Source organism: Pygocentrus nattereri, chromosome 9 (assembly GCF_015220715.1).
Source record: "Pygocentrus nattereri isolate fPygNat1 chromosome 9, fPygNat1.pri, whole genome shotgun sequence".
Classification (NCBI taxonomy): domain Eukaryota; kingdom Metazoa; phylum Chordata; class Actinopteri; order Characiformes; family Serrasalmidae; genus Pygocentrus; species Pygocentrus nattereri.
Genome location: NC_051219.1, coordinates 15,850,053 through 15,872,335, shown reverse-complemented (window position 1 = coordinate 15,872,335; position 22,283 = coordinate 15,850,053). Strand labels below are relative to the sequence as shown.

The 22,283-nt window shown below is 39.7% G+C and overlaps 1 protein-coding gene across 1 annotated transcript in view; it reads right to left on the bottom strand.

Moving 5' to 3' along the window:
• hspg2 (heparan sulfate proteoglycan 2) overlaps window positions 1–21,392 on the bottom strand; it is a 186,473-nt gene extending 165,081 nt beyond the window's left edge. The window contains exon 1 of the mRNA XM_037541607.1: window positions 21,029–21,392. Coding sequence (XP_037397504.1) covers window positions 21,029–21,103 — 75 coding nt within the window. The 5' untranslated portion in view covers window positions 21,104–21,392. The remainder of the gene's footprint in view (window positions 1–21,028) is intronic.
• Between the last annotated feature and the right edge of the window lie 891 nt (window positions 21,393–22,283).

Below are 22,283 nucleotides of genomic sequence, written 5' to 3'. Positions count from 1 at the left end.
CAGGTGGAATTAAAGTGAAATTCCCCTTTAAATGCAGCCAATGCTCGAGAGCTTTGGCATTAGACTGCCAACGAATGCTGAATAACGTTATGAGGATGAAGCCCAGGCCCTTTTCTATGATCTTTGGCTGCTGTTGTTGTAACAGTCACACATTTGCAAGAGTTCAACAGGCAGGATAAATATTTCCACCCCCAAAAAAGATTCCTAGGAACCTTGGCCAACTGCTAAGTGTCGTTAGGAGGAGGCGGCGGGGTAAGTGGGTTCTGTGAGTGTTGGATAAGGGTCAGGTAGCGAATGAAAAGCGGGAAAAACCTGCATGTCCAGAGATAATCAGTGACTCAGTTTGTGTTCTTGTCCAAGGTCAACAAGGGGACTTTTGTAAGGGATGTTTCTACACTGTGTATCATTTTGAATGGCCGGAATCCAAATGCAATGTGTTCCAAAATCCCAGCGGGCATTTACAATGGTCAATTTTGGTGCAGCTCACTTGCTTCTATTTTAATACGTTGCTTCTCAAACCATGCACCTCTTATCAGACTGAAAAGTGCCTCATAGATCAAGCTCCAAACCTCTACTTGTAAAAAAACCCTGCAAATTCTGTCGTTCACTACAAGCGACACCAGGGCTGCCTAAACAGATCTTGGAGGCTAATATGAGCTCCGATTATGTTACCAGGCTCTACTGACTCATCCAACCATCTATTCATTACACTTACCTACATGAGAGGGTGATCTATGTGAAACTGAATGAATGTATATTGCTTAAAATGGAAAACGTGTGATGCCTGGCCAAATTCCCCCCAAGCTTTAATCAAGTACTCTCTGAACCATAATATCAGTGCCTGCTTGACATATGATGTCAATGCCATTAAATCACTCTACCTCTATTTTAGCACAGCTCTATTGAAAGGCTGGCAGATACACTTTCAAAACGGAGGCCTAGTGACCAGGTATGAAAGATGATCTAATATTTATTCTCCAAGGGCGAATGTTCTTTTCAAAACACCTTTGAGAATTTTAACACTTTTCATTTAAATGACTTTATCCATACATTCAATTCCCTAATGCTTTGTTAAAGGCTTCCCTTAAAGGGGAAATTCACTAATTCTTTAAAATATCTGTATAATTAAATCAATACACTGTAAACAATGTCTTTCAGACTGGTTTCATGTAAAATGTGCCTTTCTAGAGACATTTACAGAGTCAAAATGGTGGTGATAGGAACCAGACGTCCAAAGCATTCAATACCTCTCTCACACTCAAAGATCACTCACAAAGTCACTACATTAAAGGGTTATATATGCGCTGCTTGATGTGTGAACCACTGTTTTACCACAGTTCTGAGAAAAGATGTTGCCTACATTTTTTTTCATCTATTTATGGCGAAGAAGTAGATGCAGGGCGATGTAAAGCAAAATAGAGCACAATTTTTTTCAGATAAAACAGCTATTTTTCTATCAGCATCACATACAAACTCAGAAGATACACATAGCTTTACTACTAGTTGTAAATAGCAATATTTGTATTGACACATATGACTCCTGGTTCCTATTACCTTTGTAAAGAAAATTAGGGTTGCCAAGTTCCTCTAGAACAGTGCATTTCACGTTAAAGCACTCTGAATGACCATCTAATTACACAGACACTTGCTAAAATTCCAGAAAAAAAAGGAATGATTCAGTCTGATTCTGGGATTGAGGAATCATGAAATCCTGAAGGGAAGATTTGTTGTAATGTTTAATCACCAGCTCTAGAAAGAGCGGGTTCATACTGATTACATGGACTGAGTATTATCATAAAGCAATATTGAGTGCCCACATATATATTATATTATATTATATATAATATATATATATATATATATAAAAAACAATACATCAGAAAAAAAAAAAAACTAGCACTCCTTTAAACTGAACTCCTTATCCCAACTCCAGTGAGAATATTGTGTTACACCCCCTGGACATTAATTCCATTGTTCTTGATGTTGGTTGAGGAAGGAATTCCTCCAGACTGTTCCACACCTATTTCATCCAGCGCAATGGAATCCTGTTAAAACTAAAGGCTAAAATTAAGCATTAGCCCATGACTTACTCACTTACTTATCCTTCCTTCCTCGCTAGTCTAAAATAAACAACCACTTAATGTCGTTGGGAACAATAAGTGCACACAAACAACCATCTGCATTAACTAAACAGGCCATGTCTAACATATGGAGGAAACCTACAGATATACAACCCCACAAAGGAGGTATTTATGATCTTTACAGATCCAGAGAACTGATAAGAGTGTCAGTGCTGTCAAAAGAAAAGCAGCCACTTTGCAGTTTGAAATCACTGACAGTTCCATCACCTCCTGGCCTGTTACACGAGGCCATTCACCCACCCTTTTCTGTCCTCTGTAAGGTATAATAAGGTGCATTTACACAAGGACATGCCTCTACCTCACCATCTGCATGCCAGGAGATTTGTCCAAGGAAATAAGAAAGCGAGGGGCCCTACCTGCCCATTCATTGGAAGCAGATGCAAAGCGTTTCATTTCCTATGAGGTAATTACAGGCGTATGGAGGCACCAGTACAGCCGTGTGAAAACCCACCAGACAGATAGTCACGTCTCAAGCAGGAACTCTCACCAGAGACCAGGGCAACAGTCAGCACTGAAACTTTCAGGGGACGGTTCCTTGCTACAGTCGAGCTACAGGTAGAGTCTGCTTGTGCTGTGCCAGGATCATTCCTTAAGACAGGCAGATCAGTCCGGTTACATCTTTTTATTAACGTGAATATGACCCAGTAAAACATTTCAAGTGCTATAAAAGAGAAATAAACCTTAGGCACAGGGTCCTCAATGCCATCCCCATCCTCCGTGCCCACCGCTTTTCCCATCTTTTGGCCAAAGTCAGTGCAGTAGATGCACAATAAACAGGCCTAGCATCAAGAGGTCGTATAGCAGGGCAATGCCCCACCAACCCAGTCATCCTGCCCCACTAAACATACTGACGAGCTACAAAAAAACTAGTGAAAATATACTTTGCATGTGCTGATGCTTGCTGCACACACCCTTTATAAAAGACTACACTGGTTAACATAGAAGGGTTTGCATGCATCACTTTGTATTGGCCCTTGCCCATCCAACCTATCAGACCTATTCAAATGCATACACTCATAGCTACTGTCAACAATTCCATCCATCCATTTTCTAAGTTTTGGAGAAACACCTACATCAGTTTTGGTCAGAATACCTAAGCATCACAAATAGGGGTGTAACAACGTATTGCGGCATTGTGATACCACAATGTAAACCTGTATCAGAATGCACATTGTCATCTAACGCAACTGCATCGTTTGAATACCAAATGAACCACAAAGCAAAAACGCCCAGCACTCCTGCCTCTGAGCTTTAGTGTCGTTAGAAAGTTGTAGAACAATATGATTAGTCTTTTTTTTTTTCAATCAAATTTTGTTCAAATTTCACCAAATTGTGACCCCAGTATTATGAACCGAATCGAACTGTGGGTGTATCATTACACCCCTGTTAAACCCGATACAATGTAGCAGTTTTTTGCTGTGTAACTGAGTTTTTTTGGAATAAACATGACTGTTAAGCAGAAAGTCCACCAGTTTCAGCTCTAATGTCACTAGTTAGCCGAGCTAATGTCATAGCACACACCTTGAGCTACTGAAAGATTTGCCAACAACACTGTATATACACTGGCAAGCATGAGAATGTATTCCCTCAAACTACATCAATAATATCAGCATTTGTCTAGCTTCAAGACAAAAAATCCTCTAACCTAAGCTTTCACATGCATATGAAATAAACATTACGTGAAATTAGTCATGCCCTCAAAACATACGCAGCTTGAAGATTTGACAGGCCACTCTGTAACTCTTGTCCAATCGTGCAACCGTGGGGACAAAAGAGCATATCTGTGGGTGGAGCATGCATAGGTTAATTCCAGGAATTCCACCAAGTGAGGTGCAGTCAGATTGTGCTGACTAGACGTTCACAGACACCTCGGGCCGGACCAATAGCGCTATGAAAACTTTGTCCCCGTCTCGCCAGCTCGCAGAGGCAAAACAAAACCATGCCCATTCTTCTGTTATCTCGCTAAATCTCCACGCTGCAGGTTCTCATATTATTCAAGCACTAGGGAACCCCCACAAAACAATGAGCTATGGTTAAGACATGTGCCCAAGGGAAGGTTTTGCACCCATGCCAAGGAATTTGGCTGCAGTCTCGGTCCCAGATCTGAGCCCCGGTGTGCTCCTGACAACGTCCTTTTGTGGCCATGTCGAGACTACGACGGCTGCCCAGCGGGAGAACCAAGGCCATGAGGTTGAGAAGTCCCATTACACTGCTAAGAGGCTGTTGTCCACCAGCAGACCTTCCAGCTGGCCGTAAATCAGCATTGGAAGGGCTGTTTAATTAGCCGCTTTAAAAAGGTAATTGCTTGAATTGAAGTTTTAGGTGGTTATAAAGCCTCGAGCAGCATGATTAAGACGCTTTGGGTAGAAACACTTCAGGCTGTAAATGACTGCATTCCAACACTGTAGTTGCTAAAAAGTTAAAAGGTTTATCTTTCACATGCGTTTTAACCGGAGACGCATCAGACTAAGGATAACATTTTGACAAAAGTGGAATTAGCACTACATTAGGCCTAGGAAGGTACACAGAGACTTCCTGGACTTTTCATAAAACATGGCCTGTCCAAGAAAGCACATAAAACAGATCAAGGAGTCAAACACATTTTATTTTACTTGTTATAATCGCCTTCGTTATTAAACACTGAAAAAGGCAAAGAAAAGCCAACAACATGAGGAATCCGAATGCCTTTGCACAGAAGAAACCTTTTCAGATTGGAGACTGTGAAGCTGAAGACTAAACATGAGAATCCACCTCGTTTGTCTCATCATGTCTGGCATGGAGGGAGTTGCAGAGGAGCACCTTGCCTCTGAGCAAAAGGAGATGCAGCTCTCGACTCAAGGAAGCGAAAACTTTGCTTAGCCCGAAAAGTCAACATGGGGCGTGGGTGGAGACAAAATTGCACGTATCCACTTTAGCTTGGAAGCCACAAAAATTTCAGCTCCGTCACAAGCCAAAGCCTGTGCAGGCTGCCTAGCACTGAGCGCATCCTATAAAAAAGATAAATAAATAAAATATGTCCTGGCATTTCTGTGGATTTATTCTTTTTAGAGTGCACAAGGCATTCTCAACCAGGCCAAATGTCCTTGAAATGCCCTTATAATGTCCTTGGAAAAGAGTTCGATGGATTGGTACAGATGGACAGATATAGAGTTGAATGCAACATTTTAAATGACCTGCTTTGTTGATTTTTTTCTAAAGTGAACAGATCCTCTAGAGGGATCTTAAAGTGCCATTTTTTCTGCTCATTTTAGTGCACAATGTCTGTTTATTGGAGTTTAACACACCATATAAAATGCATTAAATCCTGCAAATCAACTGAAACCGTACATTAAAATGTGCGGAAGTGTGTTCTCTGTTGTGGATTTGTTAACCTAACATGTAATTTTACTAGTGTTGCCAAAACTTGCAGTCTAAGTATGTAACACACCAGCCAGGACTGTCATGATTACTCAATTCAAATAAATTACCTGATTAACAAAATAGTTACACAATATACCTTCCTGATTAATTACCAGTAATTGGTTGCATTATCGTCATGCAAATTGGCATATGCTTCTTCTGGACTCTCTTACAATAAAAATCAGAGGCTGATGGACACTTTTACTGTACATAGTACAGTCAGAGACCACCATTCACTTATTTAATATCCAGTTAAAACAGCTTATGCACAGGTTCGTTTTTCAGTGTCAAGAAAAAGTTGAACATATTTTACAGAAAATGACAAAGAAGCTCCAACAACTTCACATAAGATCATATTTTTATTTTTCACTGTGTATTTCTCCACACCGCCAAAGTTCAGTGTTACAAGTTGGTTGCAATTTCGGCACCTTCAGTGATGTTGAGGTCTGGACTCTGAGGTGGTCACTCCATTGTTCTGAGAACACCAGCGTCTCTGCTTTGCCCATTTTCTTCTTTTTTTTTAATTATACATTTTCATTTTTCCATAATAGCTTATTAACAGCTACACATCCTTCACAGTCTCACTGTGGAAGGATTCACAGAAACACCTGTGGATTTTTTCAGATCTGAAGCAAGACTTGATTATGATTAGAGCTTGATTATGTTACTATGGGGGGTCTCATTTTCTCTGTCTTTTAATAATTTTTTGAACCCCAGTTCTGGAAACTCCTGTTTTTCCCTCTTATTTTGCTTTGACTTCGTCTTTTTCTCAGAAATGTCTCCTGAAAAATGAATAGCTGCAGATTTTTTAAAGGCTTCTTATTGACCTTTTTTCACTGTCCATTTTTATTGTTTGGCCTTTTAACAAGAGCAAAGAAAAAAAAAAAAAAGACTACTCGTCATCAAAACAATTGACAGATTACACGACTGCTAATACATTCAAGAGTGAATGGTAATCTCAGCACAGACCTGCAGAATTACTTGGGCTCCCACTATTTCAGTACACACAGGTTTAGTAAATGATCACTGTATGAGATAAACAAGCTTCATCTCAGGCATATGTGACAGATCTGCTGCTGAAGCAAAAATATGACAATGCAACAGGCCTTGATGGTGTTCCTGTTTGGGACAGGGTGCAGAGTAACATGTTTTTCCCCTCCAGAAACCCATGAACTGACACTGAACCACTTGTAGCTTCTCAATGCCCACAGTAACCGTTTTAAACCGGGTCAAATGAAGGTGCTTGGCATTTATGTAATACTAGAACATCGACTGCTTATATTTTTAAAGTGCTGTTGACAGCATCTGGTCAAATATTGCAGCTGCAATCTCATGGGTACTAATCTCATGATTCTTTCTTCTGCGTAATTCAATGGCAATGCTGCCTGTTGCTCTACACAATCATTCTTACTAGATTAAAAGCAGCAAAGAAGACCAAAAGTGCATGTAATGAATAGACAGAAGGCTTCTAAACTATTGGCCTGCCATTCAGGGGCCTAGATTACAGGGAGCAAGCAGCAAAACCACAGACAAGTGTAATTATGAATTATGAGACTTACTTTAATACTTTGAGAATTAAGTTTAAATGTCATGTGCAAAACTAGTCGACTTCATCTTTTCTCTGCTAAAAAAGAAGCACAGAGATGCACGTCTAAACTTTTTTGTTTTTAGACAAATCAGATTTCTTTTGGAACAAATGTGCTATCATCAGCTAAACAAAATCAGAGCTCAGGCTATAATTAAGCTTGTCATATTTGTAGAAAGAAAGGTTTTGCTTAAAAAAAAAACCTTAGAACCCCATTTCTACAATGAAGTATGGTGGTGGGAGTATCATAATATGGGGCTGCTCCTTCGCCAATAGTACTAGAGCAACGCACAACATGGAAAGACACATGAATGGAGCAACGTACCAGGACATATTTGTGGTGAGCTTAATCTCACTGGCCGAACAACTTAATGTCAGGAGATGATGGATGTTTCAACAAGACAACAAGGCCAAAGATACAACCAAAATTACTCAAGGCTGAAGAGGGTGAATGTGCTTGCACAACCTTGCCAATCTCCTGACTTGAATCTGAGGCTTCATACATCTTTCTAAACACGCTGGTGTAGCAGTGAGCTGGAATGGCTTCTGATGGACACATCTGCCACGGTGTCTGGAAAGCGTTCAACAGACACAATAGTGAGGGCAAACTGAATCTCCCAAGGCACTTAGCCACACACACACACGCATTCCTTCCTTATCTGGCCTCAGATCCACAGCTTTCTCTCCCACCATTCATGCCAGCACTCATCACACATTAAGGCTGCACAATATATCATTTGTTAACCATTACCGTTAAACCGGCCTGTGGAATACTGATACTGCATAAAGCGAGTGCCAGGCTGCAAGTGCAAAACTCAATCACAGTTCTAGAGGAGTGTTTCTGTAGGTGTTTTGATAAAACCAACAGTAAAATTGGTCTAATAACTTGGTCTAAATCATTAAGATTAGTCGTCAACCATGTCCTATTACTGATTATCAATGAGCTTTTATTTCATATTATGCAAAGGAGGCATAAACTATATACAGTACTGCAAAAGTCAAAGACCACCATTCATTTATTTCATTTCCAGTCAAAACCGCCATTAAGTACAAAGTACTCACTGTTTTAGCATCAGGGAAAAACAACAAAAACATCTGAAGTCTAAGTAAGCTAAATATGCTATTTATTTCATTATTTATTTATCTCACTATTTAGCGTTTCCACCTATTGCTTTTATTATAGCTTCCATTTTTGGGGGGGGGTCTGGCTTTCAGGTGTTCAAAGCATATTTTTCCATGCCTCCAAAGTTCCGTCTTAGAAGTTCAAGCCAAGTAATCCCAAACACATTCAGAGACATTGAGGGATGGACTCTGGGATGGTGAGTCTATTGTCCCCTTCAGACTCATATCATGGAGATGTCTTCTCACAGTGGAAGGATGGACAGAAATACCTGTGGATATTGTCAGGTCTGAAGCAAGAGCGGAGCTTGATGTTCTCCTCTCTCTTAAAGATGAAAGCTTTAAGTGCTGTTTATCTGATGGTAAGTGCTTTGTTGGTCTACCAGGTCTGGCACGACTGTAAAGTGTCTTTTAACCCTTTTTTGAACCTGAATTTTGGAATCTGTTTTTTCATGTATTTTCCTTTGACGTTCCCCTTCCTTATGCATGTGGATTATATCTAATCTCCTCTGAAATGTTTGGAAAATGAATCACTTGTACTTAATCGCCATTTTGATTTGAAAAGAAATGGATATCGGCTATTAAATCCAAAAACTTAAGAGTCACATACAGCAATACGGAATGCAGAGTAATCAATAAGACAACTTTAATCACATGCCTACAGGATCATTTAGACAGCTAAACGCTAATCAGTACACTTACTGGCTCATTAATGTTGGCAATACACAAGTACAGAAATTTGGCATTGAACAACTCAGTTTTTCAGAACTCGCCTTTAAGTATTGAAGTAATTTGGCTGGTACCATTAATAATTGAATTTCAATATCCAGCCCTTATCACTGTATAAGCATTTTGTATGTCATGCAGCCACACTGTGTAGATATACACGTTTATTTGAAGAAATCTGCACCATTTTGGAGGGTCACACAGCATCTTCATCATAACATTTAGTTTGGTCATCTCAATGTTGTATTGGGTTTAGTAATCAATATTAGCTTTGGGAAGACAGAGAGAGAGACAGTAATATTGCGCATTAAAATTGCTAAAAACTTTGTGTTTCTCCTTAAGAAAATATTCTTAACCCTTAACCGTGTTAGAGTTGTTACTGTTGACCGCTATACTATATTCTCTTAAAAAAAGATGGTTCTTTAGAAAAGGGAATAGTTCTATTTAGAACCACAAGTTCAATATAAAACCATTTCATGCTTAAAAGCTTCTTTGCATGAAGCGGTTCTTCAGGTGGATGGAGAATGTGTTGCATACGTTTCCATATAAAACCTTTTTGAAAATGGTTCTATATAGCACCAAAAAGAAGAATCTGAAATGCATGAAACGGTTCTCTATAGAACTCATGGTCCTAAATAGAACCATTACCTTTAATAAAGAACCCTTGAAGAACAGTGTATCATATCATTATTTTTGTAATTATTATTTTTTTAAATATAAAATGAGACACTCCGAATTACAATTGAACTGCATGTATGCTGACAGAAAACAAGTCTACACGCACAATAACAGTAACTGTTGATCAAATTAAAGCCATAATATAAGTGCTTATCTTCCACGTACGAACACAAATATGCCAACATTTCAAAGTTTAGAATCCACACTTTCCACTTGATTTTGTGTCATGATTTTATGCGCTACAAGTGGTACACAATTCATGTAAAATTACATGCAGTTTTTGTTAGCGCCAGTGCTAACAGTGATTGCCGGTTCTACAGTAAAAACAAGTGGCCTGAGGTAAATCCCCATTCACGGGACCAAAACATGTCACAAGCTACTTTCCAAGCAAAAGCTAAAGCATAAGTAGAGTCAGCAACCATCAAAACTCATTTTTAGACAGCCACTGCAGCTAGAAGGCTTTAGATGATGCCTTTTTTCCATGAGAGCGTTCGAGTTGGACAAAGAGCTGCCAGGAGCAGAAAAAAAAATAAAAAAACACTGTACATGGAAAACATTGCAGCAGTAGATGAATTCACTTTTCTTGTCATGGAAATATAAATAGGAGAGGCGAATGCTTTGACAAGAGCGCAGTGCGGGATGTGGTTTTGGCAGCTCTAAGAGCAGGTGGCTCCCAAGCAAATGAATCATTTCCAGTTTGAACATGTTTGCTTTAATGTGCTGTGCTAAGGGTGCACTTCAGAACTCATTTTGCCACTGAAATAAGCTTATGTCCTTACAAACGTTGTACATTTCCACTCTACTGGCTCTAAACTCTAACCAAACTATTTTTACCGCATTGCTATCACGCTAGCATGGCTTTAAGGCTAAAACATGGACTAACATATGGGGGATATGGACTGATGGAAAGCTTATTCAACAAATTTATTTAATTTCATCACATTTTACTTTGCTTTGAGTATTTAATTACTTAAATTATGCTTACTTTTCTTTGTATTAGTGTGGCAACTAGACTAACATATGAAATGAATTAGCGTGGCTATTAAGCTAACAAACATAGACTGATGGAAAGCAAAAATGTGGATATTTGCTTTAATAAATGTTATTCAAAATACTGTATAAAGTGTTCACATTTTACTTGCTTTAGCCAACTAAATAATCTTTATGGTTTAATTTTAAATACTATGGCTATCAGGCTTACGTGATTTGGACTGACTGAAAGCTTAACACATTTTTGTCTTTATTTTCACTTATTTGCTGAAATTGATCACATATTTTACTTCGTTTTAGCCAATGAAATTATGAATTTTTATAATTATGCTTGTCTGTGGAGGACACCATCACAGTAAGCACTCTCCGAATGGAATTAGCATTGCTATTAGGCTAACACTTTTGATATAGACTGACGGAAATCTCAGTGTGTCTGTGTCCATTTGCTTCTTTTTACTTGGATATTTCAATATGTATTACATATATAAAAACATTACATATTTTACATTAGCCAACAAATTACAACTCATTACTTACATCTTCTTCTACTTACTTTCCCAAATGTTATATAAAAGGAATTAGCATAGATGTTAGGAGATGCACTGACGGAAAGCTCAAAGTAATGTGTCTAGTTGATGATTTCTACTTATTAACACATATTTCACTTTGTTTTAGCCAAATAAATCACAAATCATTACTTTTTGGTTGTTCGGTCACTGTCTTAGTAAATTCTTTCTACACAGAATTAGCATAACTATAGCATTTTAGCATAAACACTGCTCAAATGGAGCTAGCAATGCTGTAAGCAAAAAGACATGGTGGAAACATATGGACTGACTGAAAACTCAGGGAAAGTGTCTGTTGTATTACTTCCATGTATGTATTGATTTTTACATGCATTTGAAGTAAATCAACTAAACTATAAATTGTGGGATTTATACACAATCTTTAGAAATTGAAATTAGAGTGGCCATTGTGCTTATGGTAATGAAATATGGACAGACGTTAAGTTCAAAGAAGGCATATTTGCTTATTTGCATGTATTTAATTTCATTTTCTTCTCATTCCACTTTCTTTTTTATTGCTTGGATATGTACCATACCAGTATAGCCCATCACAATGGAACTAGTAACATCATATGGACTGATGGACTGCTCAAAGCTGACTGATGTTTCCCCAGAAGAACCCATAACGCACAGCTGCTGCTGCATGTAGGCTAGGGGCCTGCTCCTATGTCTTAAAGACCGACAGGAAAGCCTGAGTAAACTTTACTGTTGGGAAGCAGGGATGAGGGAAGCCCACTTGCAGATAATTTCAGACTTCATTTCCCCAACAGGATAATGAATCAGCAAGCTCCATCTCTTCCCCCCCCCCCATGATCAGCTGAAGTCGCACAGCTAAACAGTATCTGCCCACATCAAAGTTATAAGTCAAGCACTGGTCAAAAAAACAGCTGTGCACAGAGCAACACATTCAGCCACACTTCCTTTTTCATTATGCAGGATGCAGAAGACACTAAAGGCAGAGAGGGTGGAAAACCGCACCCCAAAACATGCCCTGTCATCCACGCAAACATTACACCATACTCTGCCTTTCAGAATCAGCCCTGCTGTAAGATTATATTGATAAATCAAAGTCATACATCTGAGTTTTAATAACTACCTCAGCATATACACCCCTCACTCTGTCCAGGTGCACCTTACAGTGGCCAGGTGACCCTCTGCCTTCTTATGAAACTGCAAAAACCCAACAATCACCCTTATTTGCACCTTAACATAAACCCCCCTTGCACCTGCAACCCAAAGCAAGGCATTATCTTATGCTTCTGAATCACAAAAGTGAGCCGGAGTCTGCCAGCAGCAGCAAAGAGCCAGAATGCCTGGCTCTCCAGGGGGGGCTGTTGACATGCTAATATATACCAGACTTCAGCATGGCTCTGCTGGCTTTATCTAAAGCTTTCTGAGTGGGTCTCAGCAGGCAAAGAGCATCAGAGAGCACTTGAAGGGGCAAGACCAGCGCAAGGCAAACCGTGACCGATGCAGGAAACCCACTTTAAAAAAAAAAAAAAAAAAAAAAAAGACAGTATCACCAACTCTACATTCAATTACAATGTTCTGGTTGCACCAGGGTGCGATTTGACAAAGAATTTCTTGATTTAGTTGCATAACTTGGGCCAAAAGGAAGCACTGCCCAATAGAAATATTCCTTATCTCTTCCCATATCACACAGTCCTGACTATTGGCTTTTTTTTTTTTTTTAAAGAAGTTCTGCTTGTTGAAATAAGCTGTGGGACAATGTGCAGAGAATCTTAGACAAGCAGTGCAGCTCTGTTGTTGTAAACAGACAACACAAATTCATTGTTATGTCTGGCAGGAATCTATATGAATCAGTAATAACATCAGACAACATTTTACATTCAACAGTATTGAGGTTTGATTATATGAAGTGAACCTTGACACAGTGATAGAAAAAAAAGAGGGAAAACTTGTCCACAGGACAAGTTTTTAACGTTACGCTATCTGCTTTCTTTTTACATATGAAACCGTATAACCTAAGGGCATCAAAATTCCTTCCCATTACCCTTCTCACAGTGCCTTAGCCATGATAAGCTGTGTGTTAATGGTTTAATAACACCCCTGGAGAACATACAGTCAAGCGGGTTGCAGGAACCTCGGCTTAGCCCTGCTCTTCTTTTCAGGGCAGGCCAAGACTTGCCTCAGATTAGAGGAAATAGAAGAGTGCGCTTTACAGAGCTCAGTTGGCATATGCCTTCTACAAGACAGGGCACATGACTGAGGTAGCATTCACACTGATCTTAAAGCTAGCCACAATTATCAGAAACCAGAAAATTCCACATTGCTCCAGAGTCAGTCAGATGTTGTACATTATTAAATTGAACTTAAATTGTACTGTCGGTGCTCCACATTTGAAGGGACAACAGATTATCTGATCCATCATACAGATAAATCTATGCACTCATTGTGCTAGGAGAATTAGACAATGCAATCTACAGATGGTCTAGTTTTTCCAAACTACAGACTAAAATGTACTAAAATGGATCATTTACTACAGAACAACCACTTGTGGGCCACTTAAGAACATTTAAATGAATTGTAGATGTGTTATGAGATTGCGAAGCACCTTTTCAAAAGGTATCTCCACATAATATAATGTTTTTTCTTACAACCACTCAATCATTTGAGCCATAGAGCATTTAGGAACCTGGCAAAAATAATCTATCATCGCTGTCCAAAGAAAAAGATGTACCTCCAAACTGGAACTTTACAGAAGAAGGCAAAAACCTTCTTAACTTTTAAAGAAAGTTCATGTAGAGAGTTCATTCCAAGAGATTTTGGAGCATTTCTATTGGTCCATTCATCATGAAATGTTCACACAATGCAGTGTTCAAATTATATTGAAAAATGGAAATTAACAAAGTTTTTGGACAGTGATGCTATATGTTCACGGACTTTGTATTAAATTAAATTACAGGAAAAATCTCTTTTCAAGGGTTGCCCGAGAGCCACAATCGACTAAGAAATTCACATACAAGAAGTTAGCAGTGCAAACATGTCCAGGCCTAGAGGTTCAAAAAGATACCTGACTGGCTGGTGCCATACAACAGTCATTCACATTAAGACAATGGGTCAGAATTAGCAACTACACTGGGAGAAAAATGATTAAAAATTTAAGTGAAAAAAAGACCGTAGGATTACACAAAACGTGTGCTCCACGGTGGGACACCATTCAGCTTTTCTTTAAGGACATCAAAGCAGAGGTAGGCCACAAGGTTTGTATTGTAAGAACAATACGTTTCCAATAAGTACAAAAGATCTCTTCCGACTAGTTCAGGCCGAAGTCCCCCGAGGTCAGTCAATTCTCAGTGAGCTCTACTACACATGACAATACCTGATTCGTTCCAAAGACTTCAAGTCAATACAAGTCAAGGAAAGACCAAAAGTTCCATAGACAGAACTTCCACACACACACACACACACACACACACGTCTATGCAACTACAGTGAAAAAAGTTTTAGGCTGCCGAGTCATTAAGGTTGGCTTTTCAGTACCTAGTATTCACCACATATTGTGAACCCTTAAGAATATATATTTTTGCTAAGTTAAATAATTGCAAATTTTCCTCTTCCTCTACCACAATTTTCTTCTTCCCCAAACGTAGTCAATCAGCCGTTGTCAAAGACACGCTTGAGTCTGAAGATATACTAAACCAAAGTACGTAACATTGCTAAAAACAGCCGACCTCTTGAAAGCTGAATTCTCTCAGTACTTTTGTTGATTTCTATAGATAGCACCATGTCATTCAGTGACAGTAACCCCATCAGCAAGTCTGTCTGAGATTACTTAAACACTCCACACAGTATGTGGTAAATGTGTGGTGATTCAGGTATGCAGTGTGTCCTGCACGCTAATGGCTAATTGGTGAAGAATAGACCAAACCTGCCTGTAAATATTAGCTACATTAGCTTATAGCTCCAGTGCGAAAGCAAAGAAGCAGACTTGAGACATTAAGCACGTCTTGTCTAACTACATTTCTGGTAAAGAAGACATGGTGCAAATGGTGAGCTTTTTCGCCAAATTGTTTGTTTAATAGTCAAACGTAACCCACAAGTTAGACTTGCGGCTAAAAGTTGTTTTTTTTATTTTATTTGCAATGTGTTTTTTTTGCAACACTTGCAATTTGGTCCTTGCAGCTCTTCCCGGCCACCCATACCCAACCACAGAGCAACTCGATCTTTCATCTGATTGGCTGAGTAGTTACCCCCTGGATTCCTAAGCCATGCTAGCATGACTCAATGTGACATAATGGGCTTTGGCAGTGTGTGTTCCTAAGAGGTGGGTCGTGGTTTTAGGAAGGGGGTGCTGGTGGCGCGTGTATGTGTGTGGGAAGATGAGCGTGAGGCACCAGACAGGGCCACGAGTTAGCTAGCTCGTGTCCACACTTGCAGGAGCTGCGCTACCAGCCGAAATGCAGCTGTGTTTGGAGTCTGCCCCGAACCTTATGACGGACGCCATGAAAATGAAAGCCTCAGACAACCGCAGTGATGCATCACACATTACACACACATCAGACTGAATAGAAGATGGATGTGCGGAAATTTGGTCACGTGCTGTAATGCGGCTAACCTTGGGCAAATAGTTATGCTCTGATCAGACATGTCCTAATGTTATTTCTGCACATGTACAGTTCTTCAATTACACTGAACAAGAGCACCACACTGCCAAAAAGTGTTCTTTATGGCCACTTTGGTTCACAAATGAACCTTGCTTTAATGTGTGTTAGCAACAGGTTTGTCCCAGAACTGCATATCTAAGCCAAGGATCTTTTAGGAACCTTTATTATGAGACACTAAAATATGTTTTAGATGCCTTTTAGTGTCAAGACTTGATAAGCACTTTTTATTTAATAAAAAAAAAGAGGCACTGTTAATTTTACTCTAACATCACTGAATGTTGGAGTTCTCCCAATTATAAAAGCAGAATTCAGCATTATTTTCTAAATTTCCGCAGAAATTAATTATGAAGATGTAAACAAAGTCATTCAGATTGATATAGTGTGAAACCATTCATTCCAGAGAAACAGTGTCATGATGGGAACCAGACGTCTGGAGTGTTTAATGCCTCTAAAAGCTATATCACAGGAAGTGTTTACAAAAAAAGGCTATGAATATGCTGACGGAGGTCTGGGAGGTTGCGTTTTGCGATAAGGTTTCGGCTGAAACCTTCTTTTGCAGGGTGGAGAGGTGCATGAAAGGCATTGTAGGGTAAAATAGTCCCCAAAGAAAACTTTTTTTTTTCTTCAGAATTACCACCATTTTAACATTATTTAAATTCCATATAAACACTCAGAAGGCACATGGTTTCATTGCTGGTTTTGAATAGTAAAGACAATGGCTATATTTATGCTGTGATCATCACCACCACTCTAAAGAAACAGTAAGTTTCTCTACAATGAAGAATTTCACATAAAACCCATCTAAATGACTTTTGTTCTAATGTTTGACACAATTTCTTACATTTTCACAGCTTTCTTCTAATTATTTGCAACATATTACAATCCTTTCAATCTTATATCTGCAAAAAAAAAAAAAATTGCTGATTTGCAAGTGATTGCAAACTTTAAATGGCCGTGTAGATCTAAAGATTTCAAAACGCATGCATAGTCACAACCCAGGGCAATTCTGAGGCCGTTAACCTCGCTGACCTCAATCTAAACCTCAGTCACACCTCATTGCAAACGAATGCAGAAAGCTGTCTGTTTTCCTTATGTGCCAGCATGTTTGCGTTGGATCGTGCCTCTTAAACATACAGTACACACTACCATTCGACACTTGACTCGGTCTATCTTTGTACTGTTGCTCACCTCCTTCAAAGCCCCAAATAATACTGAAGTTCAGGACTTTTACAGGACAGGAGAAATCAGCCATATAAATGTCATTTTAAAATGTACAAGCCCTTTTTTTCAGCTGAGATTACCACAATGACTGTAGACGCTTTTAATCCTTATTCATTCGCCTTAGTGTGATGCGAACCATATGAGACAACACGCAGCTCACGAAACAGAAATAAATGAGCTTTGGTAATCTTCCAGCCTCTAAATTACCCTCAACATGAGCTCATATTCAGCAAACATCATGCACAATATGACTTCAGTGCTTACTTATACCACGTGGCTGACTGAAATGACCCACACAGTTAAACTATATTATAGCATTACATAACACGCAGGAAATGTGGAGCCCCAAAAGAAGTCAAGGTGGCGGATGATAAAATAGAAAAGTGTTTGTTACAACATCCCGGCACTGTATATGGCAGCAGGAATCCAGGCCATGAGGGCCCCCAGCAGCAGCATACCATCGGATGAAGTCAGTGAGCACTTGCAGCGCTCTATCCTGGGAGAAATCTCTAACTAAAATAGTTGCTGATGGTCACAATGGTGACACCAAACAAACCGCATGCAACTTCAAACGGCCTACAAGGTAAATGCTAGCAGAGAAGATGATCAGCAACTCTCAGTGATAACGCTTTCTGAAACAGTTACGTGTCTCGAAAGCCTTGCTAAGTATTATACAGCGATTTCGAAATGATTTTGAGTCGGAAAAAGGAAAAAATCAGGTAAAAGCACCTCATAGCAGTGCAGGCTGAGCAATCCAGCCGAGGCTTTGCCTGGAGTTACTCCAGCCACTTTCACTTTTGAAGGGCAGACTGCTGAATTCCTCTGGCCCTAAAGTGTTTTTCTACTGGACTGAAAAATCAGTTTTACATCAAAATCACAGGCCAAAAGAGTACAATTTTCAATTGGTAAAGCTGCAATTTTAATTATAGTTTACAACAATCAATTATCAAAAAGTCATTTTAATTGGGGAAATTTCAGCCAGTAACACAGAGCATGTACACTGCCTTTATGAGACCATTATGAAACAACGAAATAACTATGTTCTGCGTACATGACAACACAACCACAACTACAGCGGTGCTACGCATTCAGTGTTGAAACCTCAAACCAGAAAAAATGGAAAATCTTTGCCAAAAATACAGGCCTTAATTTATAGCAAATAATAAGTACATAGATCACGACCATGATACTGGTCATAAAAATCACAATTAGACGTTGTTCAGCCCTTGCACTATGGTATGGCCCAGGATGGTTACTACTCCAAATCCAGAACTATCCATACCCTGGTTCAGTAACTGTGTCCATTTCCCATCGAACAACAGTTGCGTGAGATTAGCCGGGCCTTTTTGGAGGTTGTGCAGTGGTCACGTTTTCTCGTGCAACACTAGTTTTAACAGTAAACACACACAAAAGTAGCAACAATGAACTTTAAGTCTTGATTTACCTTCTACTCTGCATTTGGTTTCATGTGAAAAGGCCCTTATCACAATTCTGGTTAGCTTGTTTTATTTTTTTTAAACGTTGTCTGACTTGAGTGTCGAAATGTGCCGGATTTATAATGATTGTGTTTGACCAATTTCCACTCTACTGTCCGTTCTACTGTCCGTTCTACTTTTGCAAACCACTGGTTAGGCATAAACCTACAGGTTAAGCATTTTGAACCTATGATCTGGAACTTTAGCTACTACATCAGTCACATATCGTGAATTCACATTCAAATCACTCCAATTTCACAGTAGCATTTTTTAAGTATAATCTATATTTACAACTTTTTAAGAGAGGAAAATTAACCTAATAACACACACATTAATAATAAGTTTATGAACTGCCCATAAGTAAGTTAGACTAATCAAAGGCAACCAGATTTCTATGTGTTGTGACATTACAACCACATCTTACTGGCTGTCTGCCACAATATATTCAGTGGTCAAGCCCCAAAACAGGAAAGGTAGATATTCCAGACTTCTTGGAAAAGTGACCCTTAAGTTATAGAAAATAATCACAATTTAAATCAGAGTCACAATATTGGTAAGAAAAATCTCAAGTTAGATACTGCCCCAAATCATTCAGCCCTATCTGACAGGATAAATAAAAGCACAATTTCTTGATTTTTCAACAGGCAGCACAATTCCATATTTCAACTATAAATGCATACACCACAGCAAATCCCAGTTTCATCTAAAAATCTAGGCCTCCATATGGTCACTTAAAAGTCACTTAAACAAGTGATTGCATTCACATACAGACACTTAAACCCATCACTGGTTTCCAGTAACAGACGACAAAGAGTCCGGTGGCAATTATCAGGCCACTGATTGTTAACAGAGAACAGGAGCCACTTGATTGTGCCAGTAAACTAAAAGGGTAATAAAGTGCTTTTATTGGTGTTTTGTTGGGGCTGATTGATACTCTTTGACCTGAAATTCCAGCAGGACACCAGTGCTGCCTCTAGCAACCAGCACCCCAAAGCTCAATTGAATCAAACAGGCTGTCTGGTAAAGTAGCAAAGCAGTCTCGTAATGTGGAAAACAGATGCCCCTCGGTTCCGGATAATCCAATTACAGTGCCATTGTGTCAGTCCTGGTGGTCCCTGAAACAATAGTTGAGGAAGTTGTCTCATCTTACCTAAGCAAAAAGACAGTGAAGTCATCGCTATATTCCAGACATCAGGAGGATATATATATATATATATATATTCAGTGATGTTTTAATGATAAGACATACCTGTAAAATTACTGAAACAGCACAGTTAACTGAATTAAGTAATTATTATAGTATATAATATATTATATGATTCAAAAACTTTTATCTCCAAAATGAGAACTTAACAGGGAAAAAAAAAAAAAAAAAAAAAAAAAAAAAAAACATAGTTTACTTGTAAGTCAACAGAATCAGAATTTTTTCACAGTAATTTTGGGCCGTTTCTTTTGGTCCATTCTTCATGAAATTTAAGCACAATGTAAAGAGCAACAGGTACGAGGTTTTGCTCAGACAGCAGCGATACGTTGACTGACTGCAACTTGATTACACGACAGCTTAGGTTATCTGCGAGTTGATATAATCAATTGCAATTTGCTTTCAAGCCCAAAGACCCATTGAATATCCTGTGTTTCATTAGACCCCAGCTCAACCGGTGACAGGGTGAGAAACGGGCAACTTGATATAAGCCTCACATTTGGAGGTCATCAGCACTGATGAGCAGTTTCCCGTTTAATGTCTTCACCTACATATCAATGATAACCAAAATACGCAGAACAAATCTGCACATTTCATGATTATTATTTGCATTGCACCAAAAAATCATTTCTACTGAGCAGATATAATAAAGCAATTAGTGTGAGCATCCAAGGGAATGAACAATTTCCATTATAAAACCAGGCAAAAAGTAAGTAAAAGACAAAGCACAGCGGTGTGCATTAAGGGGTGGTTTTAGGGCCCCTTTAGTTTCTGTTCAACACCAGGAGCTCCCTCCAGGTGTTCGTTCTCAAGACTGCTCCAGGAAACCAAAGTTGATCAAGTTTTGCAGGTGTGCAGAGACCAAGGAGACTGCCTATGAATAGCTTGTTTCTATGGATAAAATTAGATCAGGATGAGTACACTTCCATGAAGTGGAGATTTTCTTTAAGCAGAGCTGAACTCTGGATTCTGAGCGTCTGATAACACCGAGCACTTCATTATCAAATCTGTGCAAAGAATTGACCACTGACCACAGCGTGGGTCAGAGCTCAACCACAGCACCACTCCCCCCTTACTACCACCCAGAGGAGGAAAGTTTTCAAAGGGAAAGCAGCAGCTGCAGTTGCTCAAGGACTCAAGGAGAACTAGCCACAGGTTTGGGCAAAGTTACCTCTGAGGGGTTCTCCATGCATTCAAGCCACACACAACCCATGCACTGCCCAGCTGTGTCAATGAAGTGGCCTTGAAAACGCATGAGAGGAGGAGGAGGAGGAGGAGGAGGAGGAGAACATTACTTACATGAACGAGATACGAGGTCATTATCAAAGAGATGAGAAGTCCGGAGACTCTCTGGCCACCTATCCTCGACCTCATTTCTCCTGGCCACCCAGCACGGGTCCTGAAAAGCGAGGTCCCCTCACTTTGGAGGAAGAAAAGACTGCTTAGCAGAAGTTTGCAGAGTTCGTGTCCCCGTCCCACGCTCGGTGGGACCTCATTTACCGAAAGGGAATATCCGTAGGGGCGTCTCTCGGGCGTGCTGCGGGAAAAGCTGACGGAGACGCCAGTGGCTGGGCTCGTATCCGCTGAGCTCCTTCTTGCCCCCACTTTTCTCTGAGCTCTGAGAAGTTGAGCAGGACTGGGTGGCCGGCGCTACTGGGATGGGACTTGGGACTCCCCCCACCTCCTCCCCCCCCCTGGCTGGAGGAAAAGGCGGAGTGGAGTTCAGGGAGGGATCACGTTAAAGAAGCCGAACCATTTCTCTCCGAATGGACCTTCCATCCACGCTAACCTGCGCTCTGAAAGAGAACGTGGCTCTTCAAGGGTTCTTGAGTAAAGGCAGAACACATTTCGTGCTTAAATGGTTCTTCGCTTGTCTACACAGTTCAGATTGATAGAGGATGTGTTGTATATGGATCTACCTCAGTAGAACCTTTTAAAAATGGTTCTATAAAGCGTTTTTCAGTTGTTACGACGTCAAGCTTGTAAGAGAAGAAGACTTATAGGTACTCCATATAGAACCCAGGAGGTTCTCCATCAGTCTGAGGAGCCATTTCACCATGCAAAGAACCATTTACGCGTGCATACGGTCCTTTGAGTGTTCACGGTTCTGTGTTAAACCATTGTCTTTACTAAGGAACTCTGGAAGAACCATTTTTAAGAGTGTCTGAAGCACTAGAAGAGGTTCTGTTGTTACACAGCTTGACATCGTAACGATGGCATTTTGGTGCTATATAGAACCATTTTCTATCTAGAACCCAAAACATTTAAAATCAATCTGAAGAACGACTTCACCACGCAAAGAGCTGTTTAAGCATGCATCTTTTTGTTTGGGTGATCATGGTTCTATATAGAACCACCATTTTTACTAAAAAAATGCTTGAAGAGCTTTCAAGGGTGTATATAGCACCGGAAAGGGTTCTTCTGTTGTTACAAGCTTGAGCATTAGCAAACCCCTTCCTGGGTGCTATATAGAACCCTTTTCAAAATGGTTCTATCTAGAACCCAACACATTCTAAATCAATCTAAGGAAGGATTTTGTTGTGGAAAGAATCAT